General features: G+C 43.4%; 1 protein-coding gene across 1 annotated transcript in view; it reads right to left on the bottom strand.

Moving 5' to 3' along the window:
- ACBD6 (acyl-CoA binding domain containing 6) overlaps positions 1-12809 on the bottom strand; it is an 80415-nt gene that overhangs the window by 39430 nt on the left and 28176 nt on the right. Inside the window, exon 5 of the mRNA XM_021545838.3 lies at positions 6264-6369. Within this exon, the coding sequence (XP_021401513.1) occupies positions 6264-6369 (106 nt within the window). The remainder of the gene's footprint in view (positions 1-6263; positions 6370-12809) is intronic.

Below are 12809 nucleotides of genomic sequence, written 5' to 3'. Positions count from 1 at the left end.
CATTAAGTAATAAGCACCAATACCAAAATTAACACAGACTTAAAAAAAATCACAAAAAAATCACATAATACTAGTATGTCACTTACTATTACTGGTGATTTGGACTTCCACAATAACGCTGGAAATATCAAAAGTGACACGTTCAATGTTTCATTAATTTAGCACTACACCCACAAGCCAGCTAAAAATTTAGAGGGGAAAAGCAGCGAAGCATGAAACACAGGAGCCAGCACATTATTTGTTTTCCTATATAGATTTAGGAGTTTGGCACCTCTGACTTTTCTGGGAGCAATGACTTACACAGCAAGGGCAGGATATTCAGTGCTGTCTAAGTCACCTGGATGCCAAGTCCCCAAAAGCTCATTCTTCTGGCAGGTCTGAAGCACTCAAGCCATGGGTCATGCCTCTGCTGGAAGAGAAGATTAAAACTGGATGTCTGGGCAGGAACCCCTGACTATACTGTTCTGGGCAGGCTGCTGCATCCATACCTCCAGCACCTCCCAAACCTTCAGAGTTTGCTTCCCATCCCCTTTCTACAGGTGTCTGCCATCATGGGATGGATGTAATGGAAGTTCAGATCTTCCTGCATGCCCAAGGGCATGGGAGGTAGCTTAGGATCCCTGAGAAAGATAACTCAAAGTAGTTTGAGATGGCAAACAAAGAAGAAAACCATCTATGTACACTTTGCAAATTAGCCTTAATGTTCTACCAGCTTCTCCTGCTTTAGGACAGCACACAGCACACTTTTAAGGGATTTCTTGGAAATCACCCTACAGATGACCAGGAATCACCTTCCTCAAGCTGTGACACCATCAGACTGACCTGTGTTTTTCAATATGCCAAGGAAAACAGTCACAGACCCTGACAAAAGAAATCATTTAAATTAGCCCATGCCTAGCTATAAATCTCTTGACAAAGCAGAGGGGAACAAGGTGAGCCACTCATTTATCTGCTAATGGGAACTGTGAGCCAAATTTCCTGGCCACAGTGCCAGAAAGCAGGAGGGGCAGAAGACACCTGTGACCAAAGCTCACACTGCTTCTGCTGGATATTCCTCAGCGGAGGTAGAGAATGATTTTAAATCAGGAAATTCACACTTTTGACCCAGTGACTAATTAATTTGTAACATGTAATTTTAATGTTACACTGATTAACCTTGCATTAGAATGAATTTTCTGACAGTGACTTTCCATGGAAGCACTAATGACATCCACAGGCCATTTAATGATTTATATTCTTGCACTCAACACCCCTATCAAAGTCTACAAGGGGGGAAAAAGTACAACTTAAAACAATTGGTAAATATGGAGTGATCTTTAATTCACATTTAGCATCCTTAACTCATCTCTGGACTGGTAATTACTTAAGACTTAGGATTTCAGTTGGACAAATACCAACTTTTTTCAAGCCATAGATGTTTATCTCAAAATGAAGAGGCACATCTGAAATATGCACAACAGCAAGAAATACTTCAGTGTCTTGATATATGTGTAGAGGGATAATATCACAATTATTCAAATGTATTTATTACAATTACATGATAAAATAAAGACATTTTATCCTTTATATCAAAATTCATGCTACAGATTAGGGGCTTGCATTGGTCTCTGGACAAGGAGAATATTATTTCATTGGTGCTGTACTTGTCTGAGACCAATAAAGGAAAACCAAAAGTTAGTTGTGACAGCTCAGGGGTACCAGAGCACTGTGCAACTGGTCCTGCACATGACACGGGCAGGCTGGTTGTGCTACACATGGTGCCTACTGAACAAGACAAAACCCTGAGCCTGATCATCCACAGTCATTAAAGATCTCCTTGTGCTATTTGCAGGAGTATGGATTTCAAGTCTTGGGCCAATTCCACTTTGGGTAATTACACTCTGCTTACCTATATATTTTCTCCACAACTCTAAATGGATACAATATTTTCTAATTAGTGCCTCAAATGGCTCTGCATTGTAACTGTGCACTATTAAACAGCTGACACGTTCCACCCAAGAAATGTCTGCAGCATGCTACGCCCTCGACACGGGGTGCAAGGGGCTTTGGAGACCACCTGTGCAAGAGCACAACAGGAGATGTGGAAGGAAAAACACCTCCAGAAGAATCTCAACCCACTTATTGCATAACAAAAAGCATTACTACAAATTTGGTATTTAAAATGTTTGGACTTGATGATCTTAGAGGTCTTTTTCAACCTTAATGGCTCTATGGAAACTAGATAATATTCACAACTATTTGTAGAATATCAGAATAACAGTCAACAGCTCTAACTAACATACTTAGGCAGCTATACAGCTACAAAATCCACTTGTTTCCCATGTCTTTCTTAAAATAAACTTCAGTGATAAGTCAAGCTAAATTGAACATACAGTCCCAGTCTTTGTTTAGCAGGGATATCACCTCTGCACACTGAAAAACTCTTCAGTCTGCCCAGCTGTTGCTTTATATCAGCATACAGCATGTGTTTGTGTGTTTAAATAATGTGGCAGAAATCTTAAGGGCCACAGATTGAGCTTTCCCAAAACAATTCCCACATGACTATTTCATTAAGCAGTGAGAGACTCAAAGCAACATGAATAATTTCATGTAGGAAAGCGCTGCAGCAGTGAGATCTTGGCTAGATGCAGTCAAACATCAAGGTATTCCCTCCCTGCAATTCAAACACAACAGTTGTTGCAGAGCTCACTTGGGAGGATGCATTTCCCCCCCTCCTTGAAGCACAAAAAAAAAAAAAAAAAGCATAAAAATAGCCCCAGTGCACTAACCCTGCCTCTTAAATCTTCTGTGCTTTGCTTGGCTAACTGCTGCCTGCTTGGCCAGCTCCTGCAGCAGTTTCTCAAGCCAACAGCACATCAATTCTGCTCAGCTCCAAGTCACAGGGTGTTCACAAACAAAGCACAGGACAGGGATTTGTCTCCCATACACTGAGTCGGCAGACAAATGGATGGGAATGATTTTCACATCAATTAGCCTGAGCAGAGAAAGGGGAGAACAAAGCCAAACCGAATGGATCTGCTACAGTATAAAACTACACTTCCAGGCACGTTGTTTGCAGCTATAATGGCTGGGTAGCAATGAGCCACTCTACCTTGTGGCAAGTGCTCTATGAGCAGTAATTAAGAAAAGACAGATATCTACAGAATGGCTGCATCCCCCTGTGACAGCAGAAACAGTGAATGGAAGGGTTGCTGTTACAATTACACAGGTAAACTTGACTTGGAAGTCAATCACTTTCAGAGCTCTGAAATGTTTGGTGAAGCTTTTGTAATGGGAGAAAGCCTATAAATCCAGAAGTATGTGACCCTTCTTCAAATATATTTTCCCCTTGTCCTTTCCTTGGCAAGCTGGCACCAGTTTGGCACTTGCTGTCTCAAAAGCACAAGGATCAGGGACTAAGTGAGCATCCTATCAGATGCCTTTCATTAAAGTTTTTGGCAAGGGCTTAAACATTGCACACAGGTAACATGTTTGTTTACTGTGATTTAACCAACAATTAAAAAAAATTATGTAGCTACAACCTCCACATACCTCGGCACAAATTACAAAAGCAACTCATCTCTGCCTTTGAGCAGCTGCTGGTTTGTTAGAAGGTGAAGAAATACTATTTTCAAAAAGGCAGCAAGTGAGCCACACTCCCAGGATGTGCCTGGGGTGACTTCACAGCCACAGTCCATTTCTTATTCCATTACTCCTGCTGACATACACAAGGAAAACAGGTTGTTTTAATCTGTGCTACTTCTTATAAGTGAGTGCAAGTGATTCTGTTCAACTCTGTTGAACCCTAGATACAGTAAATGGAGGCTTGTACATGATTACTGTCATTAGGTTCTTTGTTTAATTCTAAATTGAAGTTTACTATATCCAAACTGTTAGCAGTATGCTGGCTTGAATGCTGCACATGAAGAGGTTTACTTCTTCTGGGGAGAAGGAAGCTTTGGAAGTTTCCCAGTGCATCTATCTAAACCCCAGGGTCTTCTCCTCCTGCCCTTTCTGAAATCCTTTTAATTTGACTAAGTTGGCTTATCCACACTTTACGTTTTTATTCTTGATTTCCTTTCTCCTTTCACAGACTTCTTCCAGGTTTGCACAACATGGGGGATACAATTAGATGGAGTACTACCATACCACAGAAAAATAAAATCTAAACACCCTACAACCCCAGCCAAGTCTTTATTGTCTAAGAAAAGGCTGAGCTGAGTGTCTTTGCAGCTTAGCATGAGCCTATTTGTTGCTTCAGTAGATTTTGTTTCATAAGAAATTAACTCTTTGTATGTACCCTGCTGGCATTTTCAATTTATGGGTAGTTAAATTGAAGGATTGATAGTGTGAATTATCTCCAGAAGCCAGGTGAGGCAGCTTTTGGATTTGGCAGGATGTATTTACACAGCAACACTTAAATAGTTAATAAAAATGACAAGATTGTGCTTGTGTACACTTCACAAAAGGCTCAGTCTGGGTCATCTCGAGTCTAAAATGGGTTTTAAAACTTCAATCAACCTGCATGACACTGGAAAAGAAGTTACTTCCCAGACTGGGAAGAACCTGTTTGGATACCAAACAAGACCAGCAATGTTTTCAGTTCCATAATATATAATGAAACAACAATTTCTTTCAGATTCTTCCTTTTGATACACTTTTTTTTTTTTTTTTTGGTTGCTGAGCATTTGTTGGGGTAAACCAAAATTGTTGAAGCTGGGAGAATTTAGTCTCAGTGGGAATCCTCTCACAAGTCCTTCACAGGTAGGCAGACTTTTTGGCTCCTGCCTGTGCTGAATCAATCCCATACTCTGCAACAGCAATCTGCTAATATCCATCAGTTAGAAACAGGACTTTTTTTTACATCAGGGACTCATGGATCACTCCCAAAGAGAATGTAATCTGGTAGTTTTTTACATAGTTTAGATACTTCAGCTTCCACAAAATATTTTTTGAAAACAAGCATATTTGAACAGAACAAACACATTACTTGAACAGAAAGGAAAAACCAAGCTTCTAAATGCTGCTAATTACAAAGAGTATCTTGCCAGTGGAAACAAAGCAATGCTAACATGCATTTATTGTAAGCATGTGATCCTAAAAATGAGCTTTTATTAATTAACAGACTCCAGCTGCATTTTCTGTGGGACTGCCCTGGACATCTCCTCCTGTAACCTGTGATCAGCAGGAGGAGGATGGAGCTCAGGAACAGTGCTGTTGCAGTGACTGTATGGCACATGACAGTTTCAGTTCATTGAATTTATGATGTGAAATTCCAATCCTGATTGTGAACATCCTCCCTCCTCTCCTCTGAAAATTAATTCACATGAACTCCTGATTAATAATAAAAGGCCCTGCCATCAGCATTCAGAGCCCCAGCCGGGGCTGTCATGGCTCAGAGGGCAGAAATCTGCTTAGAGCTACAGGAGAACCCAACTGAATTTGTGGCGTCTCAGTCTATGAATGTCTAAGCACTTCATCTGTTCACCAAAACACAACGTGCTGGAAGGAGCTGTGCTCAGGCTGGACCAGGGACAGGGCTAGGTGGCACTGTGCAAGCAGGGAAGCCAAGGTGACAAACCTGGTACAGCCACAACTCCTGAAGGTTCAACAGGAAACTGCCCCCACCAGGTGTGTACTCTTATGAAAAAAAGGATTAAGCCAATTCACAGTTTTAGACTGTTTTTTTTCTTGGGGTTTCTGGCAATGCCTGTATTACCTCCCTGTGGTGGATTGGTGTTTTGAGTTTGATAAGTAGAGAAAAACTGGACAATGTCACTGTTTCCGGGAAGCTGGAAAGACAGTGTCACTCATTTCCCCTCTGTCTGAGAATGATGAAAACCTGTGGTATGTGAGAAATTCTCCTTCAACCTGAAGGTTCATAGGTCAAAAAAGCTGTTTCACTCACTTCCTACTTCTGTTCAACCACACTTAGTGTATAAAGTGGGGAAAGAGAGGTATTCAGAAGATCTTACTCTTAAGATCAGGTATTCAGATGATCTTACTCTTATACTCAATACTAGTGGCTGCTGGTATTGCTGAAAATAACATGGAAACTAAGTTTGTGATCTGACATGCTACAGCCCCACAGTTGGACATCCACACTATCAGAAATCCAGTGGAAAGTTGTTTCCAAATAGATTACCCTGTCTCAATGACCAAGTATTTGTCCAACTGTTGCAGTACCTTGTTACAATTTCATCTATGGAATTTTAAAAAGGAGTAGCAGTGAATTAATACACAAAACAGATAAAAGATTGATGGTCCTTATCTTTTCTCCATACCTCCTCATCTGTGACATTCACATCCACTTTTTTTGATTGAATGGCTTTGGTTACATAGTCAATGTTGTTTTCTCTGCAGTAATCAAAAATGTTCTTGTCCTCTTCCCTATTCAGGAAACAAAAGCAAAAGAGGCACCATGTTACTACACAACACAAAGGCCACACACACATTATATGCTCTAACCTTGTTACAGACATTTCAGTGCTGTCATTGGATCAAAACAGCCATCTAGTATTGCACGTGCAGAATAATGTACTTTTTCCCCACCTCCCTCAATTTAAGAAACAGAAGATCCTGCTTCCTAGAAAAACAAAGGTTGTTTTTAACATATTATGCCCAGACAAGTGTCAGTTTATTCCTGTGAGATGGCACAAGAAATGTATGAAGTTAGCTAGAAAAATCCTTGTTCAAGTTTTGGTATAAATGACTGCAATCCCACAGAAGATAAAAGGCTGAAGCTGCTGTTCTTGTAAGAGCCACTCTAGGTCACAACAAAGTCCCATCCAATGCCATCCACCCTGGACAGAGGCCACTAACGTGGCTTGGAGAAAACAGGAGGAACAACAGCAGACCTTCAAAACAATCTGTCCCTAAACACACGTTGGATCCTGGATACAACACCAGTAGGGGCTTGCTTAGAACTGCTTGAAGGAAGAAAGATCAAATGATGGTGTCACAGGTGCTTGAGTCACACCTACAGTTCCTCTTAACAGCTGTACTCTAGCTTCAGACACAGTAAAACTTCCATCCTTACCTGCCAAACAAACAGCACCTCTAAAGAATTTAAGACCCTTCGCAGATTCTTACAAGAATAATACCTTTAGGCCTAACTACAGTGATGTCACTGTGCTGCTAGCAGGGAATAATGAAAAAAGGCCATTGGTTTTCCAGAAGCAAGCCAAAAAGCCCACATAATCCTCTCTCTTTCTGGTTTCTAGATGAAAACCATGGTTCAAATTAGCCCATCAGCATTGCTATGGGACTTGGCAGCTTCACAAGAGTTAAGCACAGAGCTGTTGCCTCACATGACATCCCCAGTTTTCAATCACCTTAACTAAAGAGTTTATGGATGCTCAGCAGAACTCAGACTGACAGCCTCAGTTACCCAGAGAAAAGGAAGCTTGCTGGACCTGGTCAGACCCAGTAAGGAGGTCAGTCTGCTGTGGGCAGGAGAAATTCAACAGGGAAATTTAAGGACTGATCCCCTGCTGCTAAAAAGCAACAGCATTTCTGTTCACCTGCATTGCTCTTTAACTTGCAGGCTGAAGAACGCCAGGAAGGAAAAGTAAAATCTAGGTAACATTTGCATTTCTGAGCAATGGGTTACAAACAAAAAGTGACAGTCTTCAACCTGCAGTCCCCCAAAAATGAAATGCCAGCAAGGCCATGTCCTCTGCAGAGCACCATGACCCAACTTTGACTTTGATTTTTATTGTTACGCATCTGGCTTGCTGAGTTACAGCCTGATTCTTCAGGCCTCAAGCATCTGTGTCTTGCCATGGTGCCAGAAAAAGGTGGGAAAAAGCACTGATACTTGCTCCAGTGGCAGATCACTGCTTTCTCCAAAGAATTTACTTTCTCTGCTCTCCCTCTCACCTTGCTCCCTCAGTAGCACTGCTCTCCAGCACATCACCACTACTCTTTGTACAGAGGCAGTCCCTGCAAAGACACCTGGGCTGCACCTTTCTAGTGAAGAGCTGGGAGCCACAGAGGATTCCACACTGTGTTTAGGCCTAAGGACATTACAGGAGGCTCCCAGTTTCTTGACCAACTCATTTGTTGGAGGTCTTGCCCGCTCGTTACACATAAGCTCCTGGGAAACAGATCACTGAATTCTTTAAATGCAATTACCTTGAATTCCAGGAAAAAAAAGAATCTCACAGCAGGATTAGAAAAAGCAGAATCTTATACTGCTCGAGATGGAGCTTGACAGACTCATGATGGAGGTCACAAGACATGCCTGCCCCTGCTAACAAGGGCTGATGTGATATGCTGGGAAGCCCCTCCAGTCCTACCTTGTTAGTCCAACCTCTCCAGCACAGCCCTGGCAGCCTTTTGGGAGAAGCTGCTTTTCAAACAATGCTGTACAGGAATTTGGTTCCCCACTGCACAGCCACACCTCCCTCATTTATTACAGATCACACTTCCTTCCATAACACCACAGCAAACCCCAGTGCCTTCTCACTAGGGAGGCCCACAACCATCCCCAGCTACTCCTGGGTGATTTTCCATGACACAATCATGAGCCCCAGGCTGTGCCCTTCCCTCCCTGGCAGTGATGCCACCTGGTCATTCCACATGCTGCAGAGCCCTGGCAGAGCTCACAGGGCAGCACCAGAGGTATCAGCAGGGATGTGGCAGCCATAAAGCACCTGACTGTGCTCCACAGGGAGTACGTGTAGGGTCTGTGCCAGCAGAGAGGGAACAGCAACCCTGACCTACCACAACCAGCCCATTTTCCCACCACAGCCTCCAGACAGGACTTCTAAAGTCTTTCCTGAGGATATTATTGTCTGTAAGGGGAAAATGACCTGACACAGCTATTTGGATACGATTTAGTTTTCTGGAATAACCAACTCTGCAAATCTCTATATATCCCCATTCCAAAAAACCACTTTTCTTTCAGAAGTCTCCACAATGGAATTAATCCAGAATACTAATTTCCCCACCTGAAGATAGGTTTCGGGAAATTTTGTTCTTCTACTCTGCATTTATTTCTCAATCTTTAAACCATTCCTTTGCTCCTGATGCCCTCCTGAAAAAAAAATTAAGCATATATTATATCCAATTTTTCTATAAATATTAATGAAGAGAAACAAGCCCTTTCTGGTCACAATGAGAACATTTTACCTACAAATGAAGTAATCATATGAAGCTGCACTCCAGACATTTAAAAAAATCTGATACAGCTAAAACAAGAAGGGAAACTGAGGAAAGAGCTTAAAGGAGTTAATCCCAGATTTTTCGAGGGACCAATATTAGAGAAGACATTCTTCTTGCAGGTGTGAATGGAATAACAATAAGTTACTGTTATGTGCTGACTTTGCATTGAAAACCATACAGTACAAATAAGAAACAGAGCTTGGAAACTTGGCAACACGTTTTTTTCCCTTTCTTTATGTGTATGTGTATATAATAATACCTCCACTGTAGCAGGAAAAGAAAAAGGATGCAATGATTTTATCAGCCTGTTCCTAAGCAGGAATTTGTACTCTTCATAAAACTGGTAGGAGACAGCAGCAAGGCCCAGAAAGTGGTAGAAACAGGCAAAAATCAAACAAATGTGAGAAATACAGAAGTGCCAATGCAAAGACATGCTTAGATCATGTTAGGGGGGAGAGAACCCATAGCATTTCCATCAGTATTTTCAGAAAAATCTCAATTTACATAAAAGATACAGTATTCAGGACTGCTTCAGATGAGAGACACCATGAAACTCAACCTAATGGAGATGTGTACAATGATGCAAAACCTGTAGCTAATGTCAAATTGCTGAGATTAAAAGGAGTCTTGAAGTCAGCAAGCACCTGACTGTCAGCAAAGGCAGGTAGAGCTTTTATATCTGTTTCCTGAGGACGGCCAGAGGGTTTCTCTCCTCCCTTGCTGATGGCCCCCAAAGCTATTTCCTTTGCTCTCCTCCATCCCAGTAAGAGACACTAATTCTGATTTAAAGATGAGTTGAAGCATACCCGTTGCCTGCAAATAACACATGGGCAGCTTTTTCCATCCTTGAATAAAAGACTTTGGAAGAACTTAAACTAAGTTATCTCTCCCCAGGCTTAGAAGGCTTTGCAAGCTTTCTCCATAGGCTGTCCAAAACACGTGTTGAACCAACAGGTTTGAAACAGCTCATGGAAAAAATCTGCTGCCAGTTGATCACTTCCTTCTTATCTGGAGTGGTGTAAAACTCCTTGCTTTCCAAACAGCACCAAGGCTGCCACTGAAAAGGGCATAGAAGAGATTTGAAATTCCCATTAATTTACCCTTGTGCAGAGAACACCCTCCAGGTTTGCCCTGTCCCCTTCCTCCCCCCTCCACAGGTTACCTCCAGCGCAAGGCTCAGGGCAGAGGACTGAGACCAGGTTCTACTCTGGGCATCCTCTCCTGTTTTCCTGGGACTGGTCCAAGGCACATCCCAGTGGATTTGCTGTGGAGTGGCCCCGAGTGTCACTAACAGGTGGCTTCACCCGTGTGCTTGGCACGGCACGGCGGCGGAGCGGAACGGGACGTGCGCAGGGAACCGAGAGGCACTCAACACTCGCTGTTTATGTCAAGGCCCTCGGCCCCCCAAGGGACCCATTTTCACATAATCTATAATTATCTCTTCGCTTTAATCGCCTCGTCACTTCGGAGGCTCTCCTGGGCACAGGAAGAGGAAAAGCTCATTAACTGAACCTTTTCTCCTCTCTCCAGCCACCCATAGCTTTTAATTGCTTGGTGTTGTTATTATCTATCAGTGCAACTGGGATCATTTTCATAAGAAAGGGTGGTGGGAGGGAGGGAGGTAGGAGCAGGTCCCTGAGGTACGCTCCACAGACAAACCTTTGCTTTCTCAATTATTTATGCCAGCTGAGGTTTTACAAGTTGAATAAATCCATAACTCAAGTTTATTTTGAGCCGGCAGGCCGTCCCGAGGGAAGTGTTGCCCACTTGCTGGCACACTCGTGTGCCATCCCTCCGAGAGCCGCTGGGACATGGCGGGACATGTGTCATCCAATTCCCCACCCACCGCACACGCTACAGCGCCGCAGAGGAGGCGGCCAGGAAAATGCTGAGTGGGAGCCACCACAGAAGGATGTGCTCTCCAAAGGGAAGGCAGGCCTGAGCCCTTTGCACAACAAAGCAAAGCCCCAAAGGTCATTGCTCCGGGGACAGTAAAAAGGGGGAAGCAATAAACTTGGCAATCATCTTGAAGTCAAAAGATTGGTCTGCTGAACATCACCATGACAGCAGCCCTTTCGAAGCAACACTGACCTGAAAAACCCCAAGTCCCATCTGCCAGGACCCACAGGTGTTTTGCTTGGGCACATCATGGGCTCCACAGAACCAGGAAAGCTCTTCCACAGGGATTGCACAGCTATCAGTGACACATCTGTGGCACAACCACCCACACACACCACCAGCCCATAACTCCCAACACGTATGCCACACGACTCTGCAGCTTTACATTCATTTTCAGTGCTGGTGCTCCCAAAAGTAGGACTGGAGGGAGATAACAAAACCCCAACCGTGCACTGGAGCACTGGGCTCATCCCAAAAGCCATCGCTGCTCTGAAGCAGCATCCTTGCAACGGATGCTGGAAGCAGCTCTTTAAAATTCAGCAGCCTTTGTGCCTGACCACATGCAGCGACCTCTGGTATTTTCTGCCAAAACAGTTCATTTGTCTCGCACAACAACTAATCAATTCCCAAGGCCATCCATCACGGGGGCTCACACGAGCCGGCCCGGCAGCGGGACCAGATGGTGGCTGCGTTAGTGGGATTAATACAATTCTGATGGATTGCACAGCATCAGGCAGGTCCTGCACACCAGGGGTGCCCGCTCCGCACCCACGTCCTAAATGGTTGCCCCACTCGTGATTGGGGTAGCTCCCAAATGTCTGGGGAAGGGTGGTATTTTGATCAAAAAGAGCTTCTTCAGCATCCCTCTGGATGGAAGAGGTAAAACACAGCTCAAGAAGGCCTCTGTGCTGACTGGCAGATGTCATTCCCATCCTGGCATGCCAAAGCCCTCAGGAAGCAGCTCATGGCAGAGTGCAAGAGGGCTCCTCCAGTGGAAGTGGAAAGGGACACGGACATTTGGCAAGGTTATTCCTCATTCTCCACCTGCCAAATCAATGTATTTGTTTCCTGAAAACACTTACAAACTGTCTACTCCTTGCCCCGGCTAAAAAATAATACTGAAAAATAAAGCTGGATTTCCAAGGCTCTGGTATTTTTGGTGTATCTCTCAGATTGTGTCTTGGATGAGATTTATACTGGTAACGCATGAGTCAACCTCAGATCACTGGTCATTTCCCAGGTTTGTGAAAGTCCAATTAGAGTGCTTTGATCATGAAAGAGCTCCACTACTACTGCTTTGTTCTGGTAATAAAACCAGAAAAGGGACATAAAGCTTTACGTAGCAGTAAAAAACCCAAACCACCACTATACCCAGCCTGAAATCACTGATAATTTCTAAATTTTTCCTTCCAAGGGAACCTCCAAGTCCCATCATCAGTCACCAGCATCCAGGAGTTTTATGCAATGCCTGAGGGGAGATAAGTGATTTGCAGAGAAACCCAGAGGCAGAGCACTATGCTAATACATCCTGCAACTGCTCCCCATTACTCACTGGGGGTACTTGAGCTCTTTATTGCCAGGGTTTATTAATGACTCCTAATTGATGACCAGTGCCCAGTACCCCAAAGTAAATAACTGCTAAGCCTCATTAGCTCAAGAGACCTTCTCCTGATTTGAGGGCTGATCTATGAACACACAAATTGCACTGATTTACCCGAATCTCTCTCTAAATTGATTCAATTAGATCGGTATAACCTGTTTCT

Source organism: Lonchura striata, chromosome 9 (assembly GCF_046129695.1).
Source record: "Lonchura striata isolate bLonStr1 chromosome 9, bLonStr1.mat, whole genome shotgun sequence".
Classification (NCBI taxonomy): Eukaryota; Metazoa; Chordata; class Aves; order Passeriformes; family Estrildidae; genus Lonchura; species Lonchura striata.
Note: the sequence above shows the minus strand (reverse complement) of the source record. Positions and strands in the feature narration are given on the sequence as shown.